This window comes from Dipodomys ordii, unplaced genomic scaffold (genome assembly GCF_000151885.1).
Source record: "Dipodomys ordii isolate 6190 unplaced genomic scaffold, Dord_2.0 Scaffold43, whole genome shotgun sequence".
Lineage (NCBI taxonomy): Eukaryota > Metazoa > Chordata > Mammalia > Rodentia > Heteromyidae > Dipodomys > Dipodomys ordii.
This window is the reverse complement of record NW_012267259.1, coordinates 8,524,263-8,549,027: the sequence shown is the minus strand read 5'-3', so window position 1 is coordinate 8,549,027 and position 24,765 is coordinate 8,524,263. Positions and strand designations below refer to the sequence as shown.

At 44.9% G+C, this 24,765-nt stretch overlaps 1 protein-coding gene across 1 annotated transcript in view; it reads left to right on the top strand.

Moving 5' to 3' along the window:
- The first annotated feature begins 7,285 nt into the window (after positions 1 to 7,285).
- Alpk2 (alpha-kinase 2) overlaps positions 7,286 to 24,765 on the top strand; it is a 99,871-nt gene continuing 82,391 nt past the window's right edge. The window contains exons 1-2 of the mRNA XM_013018893.1: positions 7,286 to 7,394; positions 10,816 to 10,933. Of these exons, the coding sequence (XP_012874347.1) occupies positions 7,286 to 7,394; positions 10,816 to 10,933 (227 nt within the window). The remainder of the gene's footprint in view (positions 7,395 to 10,815; positions 10,934 to 24,765) is intronic.

Genomic DNA, 24,765 nt, shown 5'->3' with positions numbered 1-24,765 from the left:
CTTAATTTTCACAGCAGCCAAATCAGTAGATACTAGTGTTATCTTCTTTTCATAGATGAAACCGAGGCAGTGGAAAATAGGCAGGAATGGCAGAGCTAAGATTTGAAGCCAAGCACATGGCGCAAGCATCTGTGCCCTCTGTCACGACATCACTCTAGTTCACTAAAGTTGCCTCTAAAGGTAGCATAGGAAAACGCTTCCTTCTAACAGTGCTGTTTCTAGGTATGTACTAAAGAGAACCATATACATGGTACAAGGAAATTAGGATGCTCATTGATATACATCTACACGCATATATCTGAAAAACTACAGCCAAACCCGACATCATTATTAACAAGAATAGATGGATGATGAACATAAGGTTGCCATATTGGAGATGTGTATATCACTTGGCTGCTTTTAAAAGGATGGAGCCTGGGCTAGGAATGTGTCTTACTGGTAGAGTGCTTGGCTAGCATGCATGAAGCCCTACATTTGATTCCTTGGTCCCATATAAACAAAAAATAAATAAGACTAATTTTTTAAAAAGTAGATTCAAAACTACTAGAATAAAAAAAATAAATAAGTGGCCAGGTGCCGGTGTCTCACGCCTGTAATCCTAGCTATTCAGGAGGCTGAGATCTGAGAATTGCAGTTCAAAGCCAGCCAGGGCAGGAAAGTCTTAGAGACTTTTTTTTTTTTTGGTCGGCAGTGGGACTTGAACTCTGGGCTTGGGCTCTGTCCCTGCACTCTTCAGCTCAGGGTGAGCGTTCTACCAGTTGGGCCATAGCACCACTTTTGGTTTTCTAGTATTTATTGGAGATAAGAGTCTCACAGATTTTCCTGCCCGGGCTGGCTTTGAACCATGATCCTCAGATCTCAGCCTCCTGAGTAGCTAGGATTACAGGCATGAGCCACCAGCGCCTGGCTTCTTTGAGACTCTTCAATTAATCACTAGGAAACGGGCAAGTGGCACTGTGGCTCAAGTGGGAGAGCACTAGCCTTGAGCTGAAGAGCTCAGGGACAGAGCCCGGGCTCAAAGTTCAAGCCCCATGACTGACAAAAACATAAAAAAAAAGTTAAAAAATACCCTTTAGGGATTGTATTGATACCCAAAAACTCCCATACTTTATTATAAAGTAAAACAAGCTAAGGTGAGCATATACAACTTATTATAAACTATTAAAATTATAAAATATGAATTTATTAGATAAAATTTATGTATATATGCATATATGACTACCTATGTAATGAATAGAAAAATGCCTGAAAGAGTATCAAATCCTTTCCTGTTAAGAGTTCACTGAGATAGGGCTGGGAATGTGGCTCAGCGGTAGAGTGCTTGCCCCGCATGCAGGAGGCCCTGGGTTTGATTCCTCAGCACCACATAAGCAGAAAAAAGCCAGAAGTGGCATTGTGGCTCAAGTGGTAGGGTGCTAGCCTTGAGCTGAAGAGCTGAGGGACAGCGCCCAGAGTGCCCAGAGTTCAGTCCCCACCACTGACTAAAAAAAAAAAAAAAAAAAGAGTTCACTAAGATATAAGGATGGTACTCTGGGGGAGGAGAAACATTCTATTTATTTACTTATTATTACTTTGTCTTTTGCTTTGTTTTTGTGCTGGGACTAAGCACTTGAACTTATGGTCGTCTTGTGCTTTTACTTTTTACTTTTGCTCATATTCTACCATGACTTTTGCTCATATTCTACCATGACTTTTGCTCATATTCTACCATGTGAGCCATACATCCAGTCTGGTATTTTGCTGGTTCGCTGAAGGTTTCTGCCCAGGCTGACTCTGAACTGTGATCCTCAGCTATCAGCTGCCTGAACACCTAGGATACAGGCAAGAACTACTGGCAGCTGGCAAAAATTTAAGAACACAAATGTAAATGATCTGTACAATTAAAGGTATATACATTTTTTTAAAAGAAAGCAACTTACCCTAAAAATAGCCCCCCCCCCAAAAAAAAAACAAAAAAAGACAGGTCTTGTGTGCTTTCCAGTTCACACATCATTCCTGAAGTTGTCTGTGGAGCTCTCCCTGGGCCCCTCGGCTAATACCAATAATTCAGTATTGATTTGTCATCTCTAGCCCAGAATGATAAATTTGCCATCAAGCAGTCTCACCTTCAGAGAAGCCATGAAATATGAACCACAGCCTGTCTTAACTGTTCTTTCCTTTCCAGAGAACAGACAGTGCCCTGAAGTGGGGACACGTGGTGACTAAACAGACTGTGAGTCAAACGGTGTGTGTGTGTGTGTGTCAGTGTTTCACACGTGGGACACCCATGAGGAAGTGCTCACCCGGGCAGGCATCGCACGAGAGCAGACACCCAGGGTCCTCACCACCTACCAGCCCCATGACAGCTCGGTGTGCCTTCTCTTTCCTGTCCATCCGGAGCAGTGGTCCCAGGAGGCACTCCCTGGAAAAGAAGGCTCTCAAGAAGGAGCATGACTCCAGGAGACATGTTTACCTCTTAATTGTACCTCATTTTTGATAAAGAAATCACTGCGGTAACCCACAGCAGGAAGGAAACTCATACAACAAGCAAAATCTTTCCTTCAAGTCTCCTGATCACTAGTATGCAAACTGATTATGTAACAGATTCTTAAAAGGCAATTGACATACATTCTTCTAATGTTTGGAGTATTCTTACAGATGAGGAAGTAGGCTCAACAAGTTGCCCAGGTTAGTGGCAGAGCCAGATTTAGAGTTGTCCCTACTCTTGGTCCACAGTTATGCACTGCCTCAGCTCAGGAGAGTGTTTTCCTTCCATGCTGGTACTCCCCCCTCCCCCCCCCCAACAATTGTTGGGTAAGTCTCTAGAAATGTGGAGAGTTCTCCTTCTGCCCAGAAGTTGCTCCCAGGAAGAACTGTGGGCTGGTCAAAAAGGAGATTGAAATACATCAGTACACTTGATCTCAAAGGAAAAAAAAATCACATTTATTTTCTCTACACACACACCCGTTTCCCTCACAGGGAAACATGCTTCTTTTTTTCCAGGGCAGTATGGGGAATATACTTTGGAGTGTGTGTGTGTATGTGTGTGTGTGTGTACGCATGCACCCATCCTGGGGTTTGAACTCAGGGCCTGGGCACTGTCCCTGAGCCTCTTTTTTTTTGGGGGGGGGTCAGGTCGTAGGGCCTGAACTCTGGGCCTGGGCGCTGTCCCTCAGTTCTTCAGCTCAAGGCTAGTGTTCTACCACTTGAGTCACAGCGCCACTTCCAGCTTTTTTCTTTTTGCTTATGTGGTGCTAAGGAATGGAACCCAGGGCCTCATGCATGCAAGGCAAGCACTCTACCACTGAGCCACCTTCCTAGCCCCCCTCCCCCCCAGCCTCTTTTTGCTCAAGGCTATTGCTCTACTACTTGAGCCACAGTGCCACTTCTGGCTTTTTCTGAGTAGTTTTTTGAGATAAGAGTTTCATGGACTTTTCTGCCTGGGCTGGCTTCCAACTGCAATCCTCAGATCTCAGCCTCCTGAGTAGCTAGGATTACGTAAATGAGTCACTGTCATCCAGCTCCTGAGCTTTTTTTTTGGTTTAAGATTAACACTCTACCATGTAAGCTACAGCTCTAATTCTGACTTTTCTGGAGATGAATTTCCTGCCTGGGCTGGCTTTGAACTTTAATTCAGACCTTGACCTCCTGAGTTAATAGGATTAAAGGCATAAACCACCAGTGCATTTTGAAGACAATTGACCTTTTTCCCCACTGACTCTGCATTTTTGGTGAAGGGCACTGCTACTGTCCTAGGTTCCAAATAGGAGTTGTCTGTTCCCTCTCTCACCCCTTCTCCCTGCTAATCACTGGAAGGAAGTCTGTACCTTCCCCTCCTCCATACGCTACCCAGGGTGGCACTAGGGGCAGTTATACGGTTCATGGATGACCCTTAACAGCATTATGCCAAGTAAAAGAGACTATTCATATGAAATGTCCAGAAGAGACAAATCTACAGACACAGAAAACAGACTAGTGGTAACCTAGGGTTGTGTATGTGTTGGGATAGGGTATGGAAATGGGGAACTAGGGAGATACAGGGCTGCTTTTTAAAAAAAGTAATGAGAAGCCAGACCTCAGTGGCTCACATCTGTAATCCTACTACTCAGAAGACAGAGACCTGAGAATCATTGTTTGAAGCCAGCATGGGCAGGAAAGTCCCTGAGACTCTTATCTCTAATTAAGCAACAAGTCAGAAGTGGAGTTGTGGCTCTAGTGGTAGAGCAGTAGCTTTGAGCAAAAAAGCTCAAGGTCAGCACCCAGGCCCTGAGTTCAAACCCCAGGGTTAGCACACAAAAATAGTGAGAAATTCTAAAATTTACTACAGTGATGGTTGCAGACCCCAATTACAATGGAAGCCATTGTGCTGTAGACTTTCCTAAGCAGACGAATTGTATGGTATATGAATTGTCTCTGTAGAGGTGTTTTTTATTTTTATTTATTTATTATTTTTTTGGGGGGGTCTGGTTGTGGGGCCTGAACTCTGGGCCTGGGCGCTGTCTCTCAGCTCTTCAGCTCAAGGCTAGCATTCTACCACTTGAGCCACAGCACCACTTCCGGCTTTTTTCTTTTTGCTTATGTGGTGCTGAGGAATCGAACCCAGGGCCTCAGGCATGCAAGGCAAGCGCTCTATCACTGAGCCACCTTCCCAGCCCCAAGAGCTGTTTTTTTTAAAAAGAGACATGAGAAAGATACCAGCGGAGTCAACAAACTATAGGAGTTGACATTTCCCACAAGTATCGCAATGAGCCTCATGCACTTCACTCAGAAAATTGTCTAACAACTGTTTACGTTACTTTGCATTCTGCCAAATGTTATTAAAAAAGTAATCTAGAAATGATTTAAAGCATGACAGAGGATGTGCATAGGTATGATGTTATTTCGTGTGAATGACTGGAGCAGCATACCCTTTTGATACAGAGGAACACTTGTAATAGTTACTAAATCCAGGCTTTTATATCAATTGAAACAAATTCCTCAGCTACCAAACATGTTTGTAAGATAATCGGGAATGGAGGCACCTATCCTTGATGTCATAGAAGAATTTGCTTCCAATTCTGTGTAACTAATTTGCCATCCACATTACAAAGAGCTCAGCCAACTCCTTTTGTTGTTGCTGTTGTGGGACTTGAACTCTGGGCCTGGGTACTGTCCTTCAGCTCTTCAGCTCAAGGCAAGCGCTCTACCACTTGAGCCACAGGACCACTTTTGGTTTTCTGGTGGTTTTATTGGAGATAAGAGTCTCACGGACTTCCCTGCCTGGGGCTGGCTTTGAACAATGATCCTCAGAATCTCAGCCTCCAGAGTAGCTAGGATTATAGTCATGAGCCACTGCGCCCGGCTCAGCCAACTCTTAAATAGAATGGGTATGCTTTAATCAGAGGCCCCATGTGATCCAGGCTCTATAGAAATTCGGGAACAATAAATAATTGGAAATCCAATTCAAGCCTTTCTTAATGAATATCAAAAGGCCCCAGTTCACAACTATAAAACAAAATTCTGTGAAACCTTCTCTCTGTCTCTGTCTCTCTCTCTCCTTCCCTCCCTCCCTCTCCCCCCCCCCTTGGGCTTGTCAATCTTGTCTTCAAACTTCTCTCATCTAATTTCTCTTCCAGCCCAAGAGTCCATGCATACCCCAGCACTTTTGTTGCTTTTTCATGCTAACCTGTAAATTCTTGAACTTTGCAGTCTTGGTTACCCATCAGGTGAGTCAGTTAAGCCCCGGGTCTAAGCACAGGGTTCTTTTTGCGCATGCCCTGAGGAGGGAAGGTAGTGAGTTCTCTTAAATCTAGTACGACCTTATCAGAGAGGGTGGGGATGCCATGCTGAGGGAGGTGATTTGGGAATGCATTTTGTTTCCAAGACCTTACCTTGTGCTAAACCTGATGGTAAGAGGAAGGAATCATTTTGAACTTTAGCAGCAATATAGGAGGCCTTCAAGGGGCACTGTCCGGCGTTCATTATTGGCAGAATGTTCTAGTATTTGTGAGCAGAATGTTCCAAGTGTAGTGTCCACTAGTAAGAGCTGGCCTAGGACTCCAGGTCAGGGTCTTTGCACCCAGTCTAGAAGGACCTGACCCTGTACTTTTGTTGTCACCATCATAAAATTCCTCACCCTACTTGAACAAGGAATAATTCCTTTTCCTCTTGAAGTAGGCCCAGTAAATCAGGTGGCTGAAGCCAGCTGCTAAGGTGAAGGGCCTTAAACATCGTCCACCCCTCTACCACTACGCATTCATGATCATCATAGTTGTTTGTTTGTGTTTAGAACCAGGAGTTGAAGTCAGCACTTTATATTTTTGCTAGACAGGTACTCTACTGTTAAAACTCTACTGTTTTGCTGGGCAGGTACTCTACGGTTGAAATGATTGCTCTGGTTGTGTTTGAGATGGGGTCTTGTGTTCTGTCTGGGCCAGGTGGGACCATTATCTTCCTATCTGTGCTTTCCATTGTAAATGGGATGACAGGAAAGTGCCACTGTGCCGGCTGTTGATTGAGATGGAATTTACACACTTTTCTTCCTCAGCAGGCTTTGGACTTCAGGCCTCCCACTCTCCACCCCCTGAGTAGCTGGGATTGAACGCATGAGCCACCAGCATCCTCATCAGAAGACGTTTCGGTGTTGGTGAAACCTAACTGCCCTTGGCTACAGTCTCTCTGAGTATCAGACAACCTGGAGAAGTAAGCGGAAAGAGGTAGGGATGGGTGTAAATGTTAAGCAGGTGTTGCCAAAGCCACATGGAATGGGCCTTCCCCTCCTGCAGCACACTTGTGTCCTTTAGATCAGCTTCTCCTGCAATTAGCTTAGTTCAAGCTTCTTTTGGGGGCCCCCCAGCATCCCCACATTCATGTTATAGTTTCTACCCGCCTCTTCTCTATTCTTGCTGACCACAGTGTGGTTCTTTCTTCTCTCTGAGGGCTGCAAAGGGAAGTGGGATGATCCATTCTGGATTCAGCCAGATGTGGTGCTCAAGCTCAGGGTGGCAAAGAGTATAAGCGTGGCTAATCTGTCTCAGTAGGTAGAGTGAGTGGGAAGGGAGCCTGTCTTCTCAGACCTGCCTCAGATCTGCTGTCCCTGCGCACCTCTGCCAGCCCCTATGTGCTAAAGGAATCCCATCGCACGGTTGTGAAGGCAGCCTCAGGGTGGCAGCCAGTTTGGGCTGTGTGATCTTCAGCTGATGAACCTCTCTGAGTCTTAGTGTAGCCATACCATGTGGTTCCCGGAATTCCTGGGGAAGCCAGCTCAATCACAGAAGACATGGTGATGTTGAACACTTTTCTGTTTCAGATCACGTGGCATGAAAGGATGACAGACTCGGACAGGCCCCAGAGGCATAAGCTGTGTTTTTTATCCACATTGCTTTCCCAAAAGGTCCTGGAGAGGTCTGATGCTGTCCTTCGCTGCATCATAGCTGGTAACCATTTCTAGAGGAGCTATCCCCCCCCAACCCCCCTACCCTACTCCCCAGCACCTTTCTACAGACCAGGTTTCTTGGCTTATAAAGACGTAATGAAATAATGACTTCTTGGACACTGATCATCCTCATTTCATGCTGTAGTTCTTGGTTAGGTAACTCCCACGCTGGTTAATTTCTCACACAATCCACTCTCTACTTCCTGTGGCCCCCAAGGAATAGTGTGAGTCACTTTACTTCAGAAAGTCTACTGTGAGCTCTTCTGTTACCCTTTAACTGATGTGCCCAGTTAGCTAAGTTCACTTCCTATTGCTTGCTAGTAAGTGAACAGGTTAAAACTGAGGCAAAGGGTGTTTAGTTCAGGAAAAGCCAAGGATAGGAACTCCTAGATTGGAGAATTAGTCGGATTTGATTGGTATCGCCAGTGGCAAACGTAATTATTTGCTTGCCCATTCAAAGAAAATTAGAGGCAGCAATTCAACAAAGAACTAGTATCCTGTCTCTGGTAAGTTGTTCTTTTTTGTTTCTTAAATTCTGTATCTACCCTTAGGAACATAAGGGAAATAGAAATCTTTTTTCTCCTTTATTCTCCTTTCCTAAATCTAGAGAGAGAAGTGTCCACCTTGGAAATGGCTGCCTTTTCCTAACAGAAGTTGTAAGAAAACCATGTCTTCAGTCTGGATGAGGGAGTCGCCAACCATGTGCTCAGCAAAGTTTGCTTCCTTTGTGCTCACGATGTCATTTAGATAGGTAGAGAGACACGGGTTGACCTGCATCTTTCAAGAGTCTCCATGAGTTCAGACAGGACCCAAACTTGGCTTCAGGTCACTGCACACATTTGTCAGATTGTTCTGAAATGTTCAAGTGGCTGTCAATATGTGACTCACAGAGGGTGAAGAAACATGAAGAGGAGAGGGTGTAATTCAGTGGTAGAGGGCTTGCCTAACATGCTCAAAGCCCTGTGTTTCCATCCACAGCATCTTTAGATAAAATGAATAAGTTAAAAAAAATCTTAAAGAGAGGATTTAGACTGGGGTATCATTCAAGTGGGAGAGCAGTTGCCCAGCAAGCTCAAGGCCCCTGAGTTCCATCCCTACTACCACGAAAACAACTTAAAAGGTAAGGAAGGGAGGATTTTCAGTTGAGATTTCCAGCACAAAAGGGAGAAAAGAGAACCACCCACAAGATACAAAATACCACTTCTCATTTCTCACTGATGATTTAGGCCTAAAGGGAAATACCCATGAAGCCATTAGGAAACTGGAGGAAATCATTCAGTCCTGATCAGTGTGAATAAACAGAGGGCTGTGGGGGGAGCTTTCCCTGGACCACCTCCCATACACAGGGTTTTGTTGTTGTTTTTCCTACCATTCTTGAGGCCTGAACTCAGAGGTTGAGCATTGTTCCTGAGCTGTGTTGCTCAAGGCTAGAACTCTACCACTTAAGACACCAACTCTACTTCTGACCCTGTTGGTGCTTAACTGGAGTGTCACAGATTTTCCTAGTTGGGCTGGCTTTGAACTGCAATCCTCAGATTTTAGCCTCCTGAGTAGCTAAGGAGCTAGATTACAGACTTGAGCCACCTGCGCCCAGCTCATACACAGTATATATACTTCAAAAGTATGCATGCACTCAAAAGGAACAATTAGATAAACCCTAAACAAGAGCCTAACAAAACTGGGAGATGCAGGGCAAAAATGAATTCTATTCAGTAAGCTTTGTGATAATTCAAGGAAGCTCATTTTGGGAGGTTTCATCATTTGCCTGTCAGAGACCCAGGCAAGCCCCTGCTTGTCTTGCACATAGGCCTTTTGGCTCTTAGCATTCAGGGCAGCTGTTCAGGCACCCACTTGAAGGAGGAGGCAAGGAGGAACAACCCACAGCTGCCAGAAAGCACAGTGATGGCACTGCTCAGAGAGGAAGGGAGGCTCTCAGTATCCTCAGATCCCACACAGGGCACAGGCTTCTCTCACTTCTGTTACCTTCCTGGCCTCTTTATGCTTGCCCCTTGCTATGGTCTTAGAATAAAGTGTTCATGGCTATTGTGCTGTGATACCTATTTGCAATCTCAGCACCTAGGAGGTAGCGGGAGAAAGCTGTTTGAAGTCAGCTCAGACTGTAAAGTGAGACCCTGCCTCAAAAGCGGAACAGAAAAAAGAGGAGAAGGAGGAAGAAGAGGAGAAAGAGAGAGAGAAAGTAAAAGGGAGAAAGAGAAAGTGAGAATGGAAGGAAGACAGAAAGAGGAAAAAGAAAGGAAGGAAGGAAGGAAGGAAGAAAGAAAAAAGATAGAAAGAAGGAAGGAAGGAAGAAAAAAGAAAGAAGAAAGAATATAGGGTATTCTTACTCATCTGTATGATCTCTGGAGAATATAATAAATAAGACACCAGTGCCCAGGCCCTGAGTTCAAGCCCCATGACTGACCAAAATAAATAACTAAATAAATAAGACAAAACAGATGAATATGCAGAGTAGTGGATTGTTTTCAAATACTGGACTTTCCTTCATGGCTATGTGGTACATTCTCAGTGACATGGATATCCTTGGGATATCCTGAAGACAAGAGAGGGAAAAGCCCCAGGAGGGTGACATTCCTGGTTTATTTTTTAAAGCACACTTAGCCTAACATCAGACTTGATCACCAGGAGGTATGAAACCCTCTGAGGAAAGCACAGGCCAATTTCTGTGACAACATCATTTATGTATGCATTATCCCCACCTGCAAAGAATCCATGCCCAACTCCTTCCTCTTCAGGAAAAAAAATAGCAGTTTTATTCTTCTAATCCACTTTGTTCTTCTCTTCTTGTACTATAATGCACAGTGGACTTTGAGCACTGTTGAAGTATAATTTTTCAAAAAAGTAAAGTGAATAATATGAAATTAATGTTTCAAAGGCTTCATTCAACTCTGGTGAGTTAATAATGTTAGGATAAAATGCAGCTGTGTGTTTAATGTCCTTAGGACATTATCATTTCTGCTGAATGGAAACTTACATCTGTGCTTAGATTAAAAAGCTACAAGTTAATATCTGCCTCTGCTGAATCTAGCAGTGTTAGTCAGTAATAACCACTGAGTGAAACAATGTATGTCCCCTAAGAGCTTTACTGGATGGGACTTTGTCCTCATATGACATTGAGAAAAGACACCATTCATATCTTTGTCTATTGAGCAATTTTTCTTAATAGCTCTTATGACTGGGGATAGTACTTCCCATTTTGCACCCTCCTTCCCTTATTTCTAGCACAGTGCCAATGGAGGCATATAACATGTCTGTAGCCTTATTCAATCACTTGTACCAAGGAGAGGAAGCTTTCCATCCTCTGTGCTCACTCCTATTACTCATTGTCCATTCTTGTTCATAGCGTTATGACTTTTTCTTCTAAAACTACTTACAGTAATAATAATTTTCCCCCTTGTCATCAGGCCAGCCCAAGCCGGAGGTAACTTGGTATAAGAATGGTCAAGCCATAGAGGAATGTGGTATCATTTCCAGCTATGAGTTTTTTGAGGATCAATATATTCATTTGCTACAACTCTCTTGGTAAGTGACTTTGCTTCTGTGGATTGTTTAGTAACATCCTGTATTCTGTCATGGTCTGGTTACTGTGCTGGCTCATGTTTGCTTCTGAAGGCCTAGTTTTAAATGAGCTATTGGTAGCCATTAGTCAAAGTATCAACCAGGGGCCACGTTTGTTCCTTGGGTTCATGCCTATAGATTCAACTAACTGTGAATGGAAAATATTCAAACAAATAAATTACATCTGTATTAAACATGTATAGGCTTTTTTCCTTGCTTTTATCCCCCAAACAATTCCATGTAACAACTATTTACATAGCATTCACGCTGTATTTGGAGTTGAAGATAATCTAGAAATGATCCAAAGTATAAGGAAGGATGAGTGTAGGTTATATATACACACCATTTTATGTAAGAGACTAGCATCTGTGGGAATGAGATAATGTCCTGGAACAATCTCCCTTGGATATTGAGGAACAATTCCAATTGCTAAACGCAGCGACTAATTACATTTCTGTAACTTGCTGCCATTAGTGGAGTTAAGCTTAATCTAGAGTTTTATTCAAGCAGTCTAGCCATTTTCCTATATTAAATGAGCCTTTCACTTAATGCTATTTTCTCTGGAGAATTAAGAAAGCATTGTAAGGGGCTGGGAAGGCGGCTCAGTGGTAGAGTGTTGCCATGCATGCATGAGGCCCTGGGTTCGATTCCTCAGCACCACATAAGCTGAAAAAGCCGGGAGTGGTGCTGTGGTTCAAGTGGTAGAGCGCTATCCTTGAGCTGAAGAGTTGAGGGACAGTGCCCAGGCCCAGAGTTCAGGCCCCATGACTGACAAAAAAAATAAGAAAAAGAAAAAAGAAAGCATGGTAGGATCTCAGCACAGTCATTTAGCTTTCCATGCATAAGGAGGAAGGAGAAATGACTGGCCTGATCTCACTGAAAACTGGTGATGGAATTAAGACTAGAAACCATACGTAGTGCTTCATTTTAGGAAGCAGTTGTGGTCCAGAATAATGGGATTTTTTTCATTCTTCCAGGAACTATTTGTTTAGATGAAATTAGGATATTAATAGGTAGAGAAAATGAAAACTTTTCTGGTTGAAGCTGTGTAGGGAGTCTGTGCCCTTGATCCCCAATAGTACTGCATTGGCCATAGTGCCTTTGTGTGATTCTGAGGAGCTAGTAGCCCTGCAGAACATGGTATAAAGGTGAGTGGCAGATGTAAACATGTCCCCATAGCCCTGGGTCTGAGAATAATAAGACTTGGATTTGAATTGCAGCTGTCCCATTTTCTTATTATGTGACTTTGACCAAATAGCTAACCATGTTGTTTATCTGTCCAACAAAAGAGCCCCTTGGCAGAAGGCTCACACCTATAATCTTAGCAACAGAGTTCAAGAGGATCAACGACAGCCAGGCAAAAAGTCCTCAAAACCTCATTTCAGTCAGTAGCTGGACACAGTGTCCAGAGCTTGTCATCTGACTAGGAACGTGTTATGCAAATGCCTTTCAAAGACACCAAGCTAAGGTGTTAGTTATAATGTTAGTCTCACATTGTCCTTCCACTATCAACACACTGTCAACCAGTGGATTTGCTCTTGGCTCTAAGAAAAGCACTTGTATCTGACTGGGACTTTGGGTCATTAACTCTGAGCTCTTTGATTTCTGGATGCTTCTGAGTCTGTTTCTGGAGGGCATTTGGGATCTAACAAATGTGATCTGCCATTCTTCTTCAAGGTGAAGAGTCTGCTGCTGTATTTACCAACTTTTTCTTTCCCCTCTTTCCTGTGCCCAATGGCCCTCTTCCCCATCCTCCTTGTGTCCTCCTCCTCAGACCACTCTTAGCTGAGCCATACAATGCTGCTGTGATCCACATGTGTCCATTGGACAAGGGGACTCAGGAGGAAGGAGAGAGGGAAAGCCTAGAAACTTCTAGAAGGGAGGGAAACATCAATCATATAACATTGGGGTCTGTCGTGTGGCTTGAAAAAGAATTTTAAAAAAAATTCAAAAGATGTGGGAGTTGGGAGGAGGGGAGGAAAATGCAGAGATGTTTCCTACATCGTGATGCAATCATGTAGTACTGACGTGAGTGTGACAACAAGTAGGCTCTTATGGACACAATTTAAAGAAAGACAGCAAAGCAACAGATACAAATCTGTCCTGGAACCCATACCTAGAGAAGAAGACCCTACTCGGCAGCCAGGTGGCCTTTTTGAAGATCACAGTCACTTCCGTTGTGCTGAAAGAGAGCACAGATTACAAGTGTTGTGTAAGGAGGAGGGCCCCCCTCGTCTGTGAGCATCTGGTCAGAGAGAAGCAAAGTAGATCCCTGGTGTGCACAAGACCCTCAGAGTCTGAGTGAGGACAATGGCCAGGAGAACTGCAGGGTCACTATACACTAGTGTGCTCATGGAGCGAGTATACAGGAGTAGTAGCCCCTCAAGTCCACATCCACCTGGAACCTCAGAGTGTGATCTTGTATAAAAATAGGATCCTTACAGGAAGAATTAGTTGAATTTGCACTGGGCCTGGGCCTTAATCCCAGGACACAGAGAAGCAAGAGACATACACGGAGGGTATATCTGCCTATATCTCCCCGCAGCCAGCAAAGACGGAGGTAGAAGTTAAAGTAAAGCAGCTGTAAACCAAGAAATGCCAATGACGGCCGGCAATAACCAGGAAGGACAAGGAAAGTTTCTTCACTAGAGCTTTCCAAGAGAACATGGACTTATAGCCTCCAGGTACAGAAAGGACCAGATTTCTATTGTTTTGTTTTTGTTTTTGTTTTTTGCCATTCAGTTTGTGGGAGTTTATTTCAGCTGTCCTAGGTCACTCACACCTGGTATATTTGAGCAGTCCAGTAAGAAAAGTACTGTTCTTTGCCTACCTTCACACAGGCTGGCCGCATGATTTCATAGCATAGAGCTGGCTCCCTGGGTCACCTGGGAGGAATCGACAGGTCAAGGGCAAAGAATATCTCCTAACTGTCTCAGATTGGGTACTGTGCATCAGTATAACAAATGTCTGAGCCAACCAATTTACAATGAGAGAAGGTTTTCTGGACTGACAGTTTTGGAAGTTGTAGCCCATGAGCGCCCGGTCCTCTTTACTTATGGCTCTAAGGTGAGCAGCCCATCCTGGTGGGAGCACATGCTGGAGCAGAACTATTTGCCCCATCGCCAAAGAGAGGTCTGGGTTCCCACAACCCACTTTAAGGGCATGATCCCTAATAACCTAAAGACCTCTCATCAGACCTCACCTCTGGAAGGCTCCACCACCTCCCGGTAGTTCACTTATGCTCATTCAGTGCCATTTGTATCAAGTGGCACTGGAGGATTGGTTGGGCTGGAAGCTCCAAAATGGCTTCACCAGTGGCAGCTGAGGTTGCGGTTGGCTGGGCCACCCCAGCTCCTCTCCCACTGGGCTGTTCTCCTCCGGGGAGGGGGGCTGGCAGTCTTGCGTGGTATGCCATGGTAAGGAAGCTGCAGGGCCTCTGGAGGCCTCCTCAGCACCAAGCTGCCACTTCCCTTGGTCAAAACAAGCCACAGGCAGGAAAGTAGACTCCACCTCTTAAAGAAGGGAGGAGCAAACCACAGCAGCAAGGGGCACATAGATGGGAGAATTAAGGGTCCACATTTTTTAATAATCTCCATTCCATCTATTGGACATCTATTGGATCTTTTAGATCACCCTCCCTACTACCGTGTGTGTGCCTGTGGAATGATTTTATTCATTCTTAGTCCAGTCATTTTTTTTAGCAAGCAATAAGAGCACTTAATATCCTTTAAATGATCTCACAGTGCATTAGGGAAAGCAGACAGATAAATAGAAGTGGTTATTTTTTAGGCGTGTATAGCCTAGTCACAAGGCTTAAGCTGCTTTTTTCTCACAGGTTTATACTAGCAACTATAAATGGTGTTTATGACAGTTGAAATGTCTCAATCTGCTGGATTATTCCATACATCCGGGTGGCCAGGAGACTAGGAGTTTTAGGGCATAGTGTCACTTTCCTTAAGCTATTCTGGTGTAAGAGTTGGTTATTTTCTATGCCTGAGGCTTTATCTAGCCTTCTCTACTGGATCATTCTGTCTATATGACCCTTCTGCCAGGCATCTGAAAATCCTGAGTTGGTAACTGTGGCCAAGGCTGGGTAGATGATGATCTGTGGCTCAAGATATCCCCATTCCTGGGAAAAAAATAGCTCAAAGCACAGATCTTGCTAATGGCACAATTGTCATCATCAACTTCACTGACAAAGACACAGTGTCTTCTCCACATTGAGAGAAGAATCTGAAGCCAGGGTTGATCTGGATTTAAATCCCAGACCATAAACTCTGTCATCCTAGGCAAGTTATTTGATCTCTCTGTACCTGAATTTCCTCATCTGTAAGGGGGGATAGCTATAGTATCTGCTTTCTAGGGTTGTTGTGGAATTTCAGTCAACACATCCAAAGAATTTAGAAGAACTCTGTAATAGTAATAGGAAAAATAACAATAGTAAATTTGAAACTAGCCCCCAAAATGAGCCCGAACTTCTGGACTTCTACATGTTAAGTACACCCAGTTGCACCCATGTGCCAAATAAAGAGATATGGGGAAGGTCAGAGTATGACTTATTACATGGCACACATGCCATGGGAAGACAGGGAACTTCAGCCCAGATTCAGCCATGTTTGGGATATAGACATGAGCTACAGGTTTAAACAAAGAACTAGGAGTAGAAGGAGAGAGGCATGCATAAGGTTGAACATTTCCAGACCCAGGTTGGCCTGATGGATCATTACTTTAATCTTCTTCTTTGGAGGGGCTTCTGGAGAAGTTGTTAGCATTTTATCACTTGAGCTGAGAAGGAACAAGGCGTGTCACTATTGTTTGGCAGGTGGTCGTGTTGAACTGTTCACTTTTCTTTTTGGGGGCAGGTTGTGCCTTTGTCACACAATGATTAAAAAGGCATTGCCTCACTTTTCTCTCTTTCCTGGAACCCAAGGTGACTGCAGAAAGGAATAGCGCAGACTTGGAACAAATAAAGGGTGGGGTGCCTGGCTTGGGTCCTGCTTTTAACTGATTCATGGGTCCAAGGAAGGAGTGTGTTTCTCCACAAAAGCAGCTGTTAAATTACCTGTTTCGATTTAAATATGTGTGACGCATCAAACTATAATTCTGGAGTTGTCAAGTGGGTGGTGCATACCTATGATCTTAGCACTTAGGAGGTCAAGGCAGGAAGATTATGAGTTTGAGGCCAGTCTAGGCTACATAGTGAGTTTGAGGCCAGCCTGGAACTTGAGCTTATTTAAAATAATAATAATAATTTGGACTTGATTAAAATAAGACAGTTTGGAGGTAAGCCAGATTCTGAGAGTGGCAACATTTTTCCCTCTCTGCTCTCCTTCCTGGGAAGTTAAATGTAATTAACGTATTTGCTTAAGGACTCATTGGGTGAAAATAAAGATGACTGACTGAATCTTGCTATGTCTTGGCTAAGCAGCGATGCTCTTCATCCAAGTCTGGAAAGCATTCTGTGGAGTTCATGTTCTGTGAGCTTAAGTAGGTGTAACAAGTCTTAAGGATGACTAGGCGAACTTTCCGGCACCTGGAAGGTCTCTGTGTTCCCAGCACAGAGCTGTGGCGGGCTTTTATGCCATTCTTCATGAATGTACTCAACAGGCGTGCATGGTGGCAATTACTCACATGACCCCAGAGCCCTTCTTGGACGGGTTCTGAGAGTCTGACGAGAAATGCCCGTTTAGTCCCTTCCGGAACCACAGTCCAGTTGTGACCTCGTTAATGCGTGTCTCAGAAAAGTGTGGTGGGAGGGCAGGCGTGGGACACTTACCTTTTCTTTCGGACAGGGGTTTGGTGGCTGCTTCCACAGTGGTGCTCACCGTTCAGGGCAAACCCTGCTCAGAGCAGGTAATGGACTGACTGTTTTAAGAGCTCCTTCCTGTGACCTTGGGGCATCCAAGGAGCAGTGTACCCATCACTGAGATTAGACACATATTGACTATCTCTCAAAATATCCCTTTCGTGGACATCTTCTGGAGCCTGAGAGCAGCCCAGGAGCACTGGGGAAGTTGCTGGTCCTCTGGAATCTCAGTCACAATCAGATGCTTTTGAGAACTGAAAAGACGGGGCATCTCCCTGACACAGAGGCCACAGCATTCTAGCACTCAAGAGTCTTTGGCTGACACCTGTCCAGGCACTTGACCGGGTGGATGGCACTGGACCAAATCAGGCCTGTGAGTTGACAGGAAGGGCTTTGCCACAGCTCTGGTTCTCTTGTCTCCACATCTTACAACACTGGTTAGTCCTATACCAGTCAGTCCTGTACCTCCTGTACCACAGCTCTTAAAATAGCAGTCCGACACAGTGCCTCAGCTAGACTCTCATTCACATGGAAGCAAAGGCCCGCACTGAACCCTCTCCAGATCTCATCCTGTGAGAGGGGTTAGGATTTGGGTGCCCTGATTCCATCTGTCTCAGTTAGCTTGGGCTGCCCTAACAAAGCCCTTTAGACTGAATGTCCTGAACAGCAAAACTGTATTCCTTACCATTCTGGATGGTGGGAAGTCCTAGATCAAGCCAGGGTGCAATATGGTCAGATTCTGGTGAGGGTCTCTATCCTGGTTTGCAGAAGCCACCTTCTTACTGGGGAAGAAGGGGGGTTGGGAGAAATGAGAGCTGCTTGTAAGGGCACTGGCCTGTCATGAGGCTACTACCATTTGAACCCAATCGCTTCCCCCAAATCTCATCCCCAGATACCATTGCATTGGAGGTTACAGCTACAGCAGATGAATTTCCCAAACATGGAAGGCACAGGAATTGGACGGGGGCCCATTGGTTCAGAATTAGAGATTTGCAATGCTCTGTGGAGTCAGATGTGGATGCTTCCAGGGTTCAGTTCTGAATCAGACTGCCTAGGTTTTCAGGTCTTGGCCCTATGTCTTACTAGGGCAGGCTACTTAACCTCTGCCTGCTTCCATTTTCCTACCTATCAGCTGAAAACACTATTAGTATCTACCTTGTAGGCTTGGGTGAAGATTGGCTGAGGTATCACAGTTAAGGAAGGCTTTTTACACAGTGCCCAGTGTTTTATCAAGGGCTAATAAATAACTCTTTATCCTGAGTTCCACTGTGTATTGGTAGATACATTCAGTCATTCTTGGACATGACAGTATGAAACTGGAATCAGGATACTTGGTGGAAGTGTTTTAGAGAAGATGGAGTCAAAATACATCTCTGTATTCTTGATGGGAATCTTAGGACTGACTCTAGAGAAGGTGAGGTATGACTTCCTTCTGCAGGTGTAAAGAAGGCAGGTATAGGCCAGGGATATGGATGTGGCAGGACAGATTCAAAGATAGATGACATATAGGTCTCCAGACAATCATGTCATTCAAAACTTGAGGCATGAACTCAGTTCTGAACCAGTACAAATTCAGAGATGCAAATCAGGTCTAATCACATGCTTTCCATGGATGCACTCTCCCCAGGGCTGGCTCTCTCACATGCTTCAGGCTTCTGTACAATATCACTAATTCACAGAGTCTCTGGCTAGCCATCTAAAGTAGGGTTGCCTGTCCCCAGCATCCCCTACCTTCCCTGGCTTGCTTGCTATTTTACTTAACCCATATCATGACGTTAAGTGAGATATACATGTTGTGTACACTATAGATATGCATGGGTATGTTACCATGTAATAGACCACATTATATTTAAAGTATTCAGCTTGATAAGCATCAACACATGTTTATATCCAATGGAATCCTCACAGCAAATAAGATTACAAATACATCTAGTATCCTCAAAAGACTTCTCATAGACTGTAGTGGTGCACATCTATAATCCCAGCTGCTCAAGAGCCTGAGATAATAGAATTGTGGTTTGAAGTCAGCCCAGACCTTATCTGAAAAACAAAAGAAAAAGTTCTTGCAAGGGGCTTAGTGGTAGATAGAGCCGTAACAAATGTGAGATCCCAAGTTTATACCCTAGAAGGAAAAATACAATCTCATGTCCCTTAATAATCCCATCTTTCGGGCTGGGAAGGTGGCTCAGTGGTAGAGCGCTTGCCTTGCATGCATGAGGCCCTGGGTTCAATTCCTCAGCACCACATAAGCAAAAAGAAAAAAGCCGGAAGTGGTGCTGTGGCTCAAGTGGTAGAGCACCAGCCTTGAGCTGAAGAGCTGAGGGACAGCGCCCAGGCCCAAAGTTCAGACCCATGACCAGATCTCCCCCCCCCAAAAAAAAATCCCATCTTTCCTGTCCTCTTCAGGTGGCATCTAAATATAGATCTACTTTCAGTGCCAATAGCCTTATATTTGCTAGAATTTTCTATCAGTGAGACCATAGACTGTGTTTCTTCTTCTCTACATAATTATAGGAATATCATCTATGTTGCTTGGTACATTGATAATTCATTCCTTTTACAGTTCATTTGTGGTTTGGTATTTCAGTACTTGGATCTACTAAACTTGGTTATTCTTTTCACCTGTTGATAGACACAGGTAATGTTCCTAGTCATGCTGTGTTTTAATCTCTACCTTTGTTTATTGTGGGTCTTTGCCAATTGACATGGAACGCATATGGAATGGGAGAGGAGGGGCTGGGTCTGAGTCTTAGACCTGCGGCACTAAGATCAGTATCTGTCTCTTAGCTAGCATTCTGGAAAGATTTGTGGAGTGAGTTACAGAGGAATCCAGTGCTGTTGTTCCATTCTTCAGAGCCGTGCCTGAGGGGAGGGAAAGAACCAGGTGGGCAGCCACCTGAGCGCTGCTGTTCAAGGGCTTTTCAAAGGCATTTAAAGGCTTCCCGCTGTTGATGTGGGAGGAGGGCACCATGTTGGCTGCTCATGTCATCATTTGAGCTGCAGAGTGTCTGAGCTTCTGGTCATTTGTGGTAATACCTTTTGTCCTTGTCAACCTCTATTTGCTGGGCTGCTGTCCCAGCAGGAAGAGGTTTTCCTGTAGTTAGAGGTGGTGGCTAGGGGATCCCTAATTAGCTTCCCGACAGAGAGCTTCCCTCTTGCCGCATCACACCCTCCTGCCCTTCCCTTGGCTGGCCAATTTCTGCTTGCCCAATGGACATTAAGGATGACAGTGTGGCAGAGGCACAATGAGGTGTCTCTTAAGAAGACAAAGACAGTCACCACAGGCCTATGGACAGAGCAGCAGGGAGAGAGAGGAAATTAAATTGTGACAGTTTTTTTTTTCCTGACAGCAGATCTCAGGGCCAGCAATTTATTTATTGGCAGCCCTGGGGATAGAATTTGGGATCTCCTGCATCTGGTGAGCCAGATTTTGAGACAGTTCTTCCCTCTGATTTAGCTCCTTCCCTCCTCGGCCTATTTTTGTTTCTAAAAGCGAAAAGGAACCCAACAGCCAGTTGCCTGAGAGGTAACTTGCAGATACTGCCTGGGAACTCAGCCTACACTGGGCAGCAAGTCAAGTGACAGCTGAGTCTTTAATAAGAGGACTCTCGCCTTTCCTCGGCTCATTGCTATCACAGGGTTGGAAGGGCCTCTGCCTTTTCTGCTTAATTTGTGGCTGTCTGCATCAGCTTCCCCTGGGAGCTTGTTACAGTGGCAGAACCTCGGACAATCCAAGCACTTTAACGAGATCCCAGGTGACTCATATGCATGGTTAAGTACAAGAAGCCCAGATCTAAGATTTAGCTCACTCTAGGCCTAGGAGCTCAAATACATACTGATGCTCAGATATCCCCCCCTCCCCAAAGAAATAGTTTTTTGTTGGTCAAATCCAATTGGTCTTGTCTAGTAGTTGCACTTACAGGTTGAACACTCAAGGTCCACAGAGATCAAGAAAATAACAGAGATCATTCAAAGTAACATACCTGATCAGGGGCTAAGCAAGCTAGAGTTGTAACACAAGTACTAAGCTTTCCAGAACCCCCAGGGTTATTACATGGCTCACTGCTGCTCATCTATCAACCAAGTCTCCTAATTCAAAAGGAGTAGTCACAGGTCTTTGTTCAGAAGTGAGGGTCTAGTGGCTCTCAGCTGGAATTCAAGGTACGTGGGAGGCTGAAAACAGGAAGATCATAGTTTGTGGCCAATCAGGCAGAAAAGTTCACAAGACTGTTTCTCAACCCATAGCTAGGCAAAGCGGTACATTCTCATCACCCAAGCTACATGGGAGGTTGAGAATGGGAAGATCATGGTGCCAGGTCAGCCAAGGCAGAAATGTCCATGAGACTCCATCTCAACCAAGAGAAGCCACATACTGTGGTGCATGGCTGGCCTCCCAATGACAAGAAGCCTCTAGTAAGTGGATCTAGTCCAAACGCATGCTCATCAGAAAGCAAGACTGTAGCAAAAATTAACAGCAAAAAACAGGGAGGATCTGAAATGGTTGCCTAGCAAAACGTAAGACCCCCCCCCCCAGTACCATCAAGAAAAAAGGTGAGGATTGAGGATTACTTGGTAAGGGAAGAAGTCTGGAAGTAGCTGAGCTCAAGGGGTGAGAAGAAGGAGAGATGTTGTCAGTCAGGGAACTGGATCAGGACTTGGAGGTTGCTTTGAATGAGAAGGGGACACACTAGGCAGAGTCATGATATCTTCTGGCTTCATATTGAATGTGAGAGTCTTGCCATATCTACAGAGAAATGAGCAGACCCTCAAGCAGTGACACAGGAATTTAGATAAAATGTTGGTAGCTCTGGCCAGGAGGGTCCTGGACAAGGTGGCCAGAAGCAATCAAGTGTTGGCTGTGTGTGACAGGGGTTGCTGTCCCACTGGATGTGGAAGGGGATAGAAGTCAGGCTCCAGGGTTGGGAGCAGACTGGCTGGGAAGGGAAGCAGAGTAGGAGTACTGCAGTCTGGTTAGAGGCTTGCTGACATCTTGATGAACCAGCAGTCTGTCCTTCAGAAAGATGCTACCTGGCTTTTCTAAAGCAGGCTGGGCCCTTGGCTAGGGATGGTTATGTTACCACACTTTGGGACCACTTGCTGTGACATAGCCTTCCCAATCCAGTTCTCCGCTTCTGGGTCTTTTCTAGCCTGGAATCACAGACTAGAGGTTTTGTGTCTTCACAATGCTCCTTGAGACCAACCTAAGTTGATTGTCTATTAGGTGCTGATGGTGAGATTGTTTCTAAATACTTTGAGGGTTTTTTGTTTGTTTGTTTTGGTTTGGTTTTGCTAAGCGGGGTTAGACTCTAGTCACACTGGCTGCTTATCTGTCCCTTAACCATGATGCCACATTGGACTCACAAGCTGTGCAGAAGATTACACACAGGTGAAGAAGCAAAGTAAGCCAGCCTGTCAGCTCACTTTCGTGTGATGTTCTGAGCCTTTCTTGGTGCCTTCCGCTCAGAAGCTCCTGGCAACCCACCTCTCCAGCCCACAGGTCCTCTTCCTCCACCCTAGCTCTACCTTCTGAACTCCTATACCAGCCCACTGCTTTACTGACCCCCCCCCACCTGACCTGCTTATTCCAGCTCCATTACATCCGCCTGGAATGCCCTCCTCCCCCTTAGCCAAAGTTTAATCCTTCCCTGCTGGGTTCAAGTTTCCTGCTGGCCTGGTTCCCTGGAGATCCAGGCCACCCTGACCTCTTCCCTCCTAACCACCACGAGCACTCACTGCCTCAGTTTGCCTTTTAGGGTTTGATGACACTCAAGTTTGCAAACCACACACAGTACCCTATTTAACACCTGAAAGCCTGTCTCAGCAATGTTAACAGATCTCCAGGGCAGGATGTTAGTCCAAACTAACGTCTTGCTAACCTTCATAAATCCTATGCCAGGTGCCAGGAATATATAGTTGTTAATGTGGCATAATGGAGTCTTCCTGCTCAATCAAAGCCACAGAAATGGAGACCAATAGCCTTCCCTCCTCACCCTTGGTCCACAGTGTAAATGGTAGGGAACGCCTTCCAAATCATCTTCCATTCTACTTTGCAGTGAACTAGAGCCTGACTTCTTCTAACCCCCTCAGTATGGGTTGAGAAACATTTCCCTGCCTGGGTTCTGCCACCTCCCAGCCCATGACCATACCTCCTGGTTCACCTGGGTCAGCCTCAGTTTCCCTGTCTGTTGTCTTGGAGTATGAAGACTTACTGTTTAACCAGGATACTTGGCAATGAAAAGGGACATTCTTCATACTCCAAGACAACAGACAGGGAAACTGAGGTCCTGGAGTTTGCCTAACTCCTACTTTTTTTTTTTTTTGGCTCTTCCTTCTGCCCAGTGCCTTCCCCACCCCAGGTGCAGATCACTTTTCTTGCTCAAATCATTCCATGTATGTCCTACACAGGCTTCAGGTGCTAAGTTCCCCAAGAAACTTCCCGCCCTGTCTTGCCCTCCATCCACAGTCTCTATAATTGCCATGGTTTTTAATGGTACTTGGCAGATACGGTCCTATATTGTAGCTATTTTACTACCATTGTTGTGTTGGAAGCTCTTGATGAAAAGGCCTCTGAAAGGAACATCTTCCTCTTCTATAGAATGGCCAACACAATCCTGATCATTTCTTAACATATTTTTAGCTGGGTAACAAGTCACATTTTTCTCTGCTTCAGACCCAACATCAGTTAAAAAAATACATCATGTCTGTATCCATTAGGAAGACAAAGACTCTTTTCAAGGATGTAGTACAGAATTACACAAATGATTGAGCCAAGCAGTTAATAGGGAGATCACCCAGAGATTATCATCAGAAGATAGGTATAATCTCCTAGGATATAGAGACCAAGAGAGAAGAATGACTAGCATTCTCCGTCACAGGTCAGAGGCTAAAGGCTGAGCCCTGATGAGTGTTCTATGCAAATTTGGGCTGCCAAAGGTGTACACTTATTCCCTGGGAAGGCCACCTGGACCTGGCTTTTCCATTCTTCCCACCTTCTAATCTCCTCCATTTCTTTGGTCAAACTCAACTGGAAGTTGGAGGCCATGAAAACCAAGGAGTTGCAGCTTTCAGCAGCCAGCCTTGGCAATATAAAAGAGAACAGTGGCAGGATCAAAGTACAAGACAGGCAAATAGGCCTAGGCATACTCTGAGGTTCCTGTCATTTTCAAATGTATGGGTCAACCATCATTGAATAAATTACTGGATAAGCTGGTAAATATATAAAGGACCTACTTGTCTTGAAATGTATCTAGTGCTTGTAGGAAATACGATCGAGAAATTTTGTTCTTTTGTTTTCTTTTTTTTAAATTCTTTCATTTAAATGGTAAACAGACCTATTGGGGTTTGCAAAAAACCCCAGAAAACTCAGAGTCTTGATACAGCCTTGTGGTGCATGGTGCTTAGCATGCCTGATACCCTGGGTTGGACTGCCAGCACAAAAACAAAAATCACCAAAGCTTCTCCTATTTCTTCAATTTTTCTAAATAATGCCATTAAGGTCAGGCAGGCAGGTGATAAAAATAGACACTAAGCCCAGGAAAGTGTTATGATCTTAACCTGGTGCTATGAAGCAGAAAAGGACACAAATGTGAGCATGTAGTTATTTCTGGCATCCTCTTCCCCTCCCTGCCGCATGGAAAGGCAAGCTGGGACAGTTCACAGCCATTGGAGGCTTCAGTAGCCTCCTCACATTGGCGTCCCTGGCTGCAGGGATGAAGACCCTGGGGGAAGGATCCTTGACATACACTTCTTTTCCCTTTGAAAACCGTAGATTAAGTCATCTGCCTCAGAGGGTGCATGAATGGTCACGTGGAGCTATATAGCCCTCCTTCAGGTGAAGGCCCCTCCTTCCTCCAAGGCCCACCAGCCTGTGCTGGGCTGTGGGAAGTGCTATTGTTCCAGCTCTTCTTGGCTAGTAGCTTCAGTCAGAGGTTCTCTGTGTTCCATGGACCTCTGGTGGTTCCTTTAGGCCTTTTGGGAAGATGTATTAGGT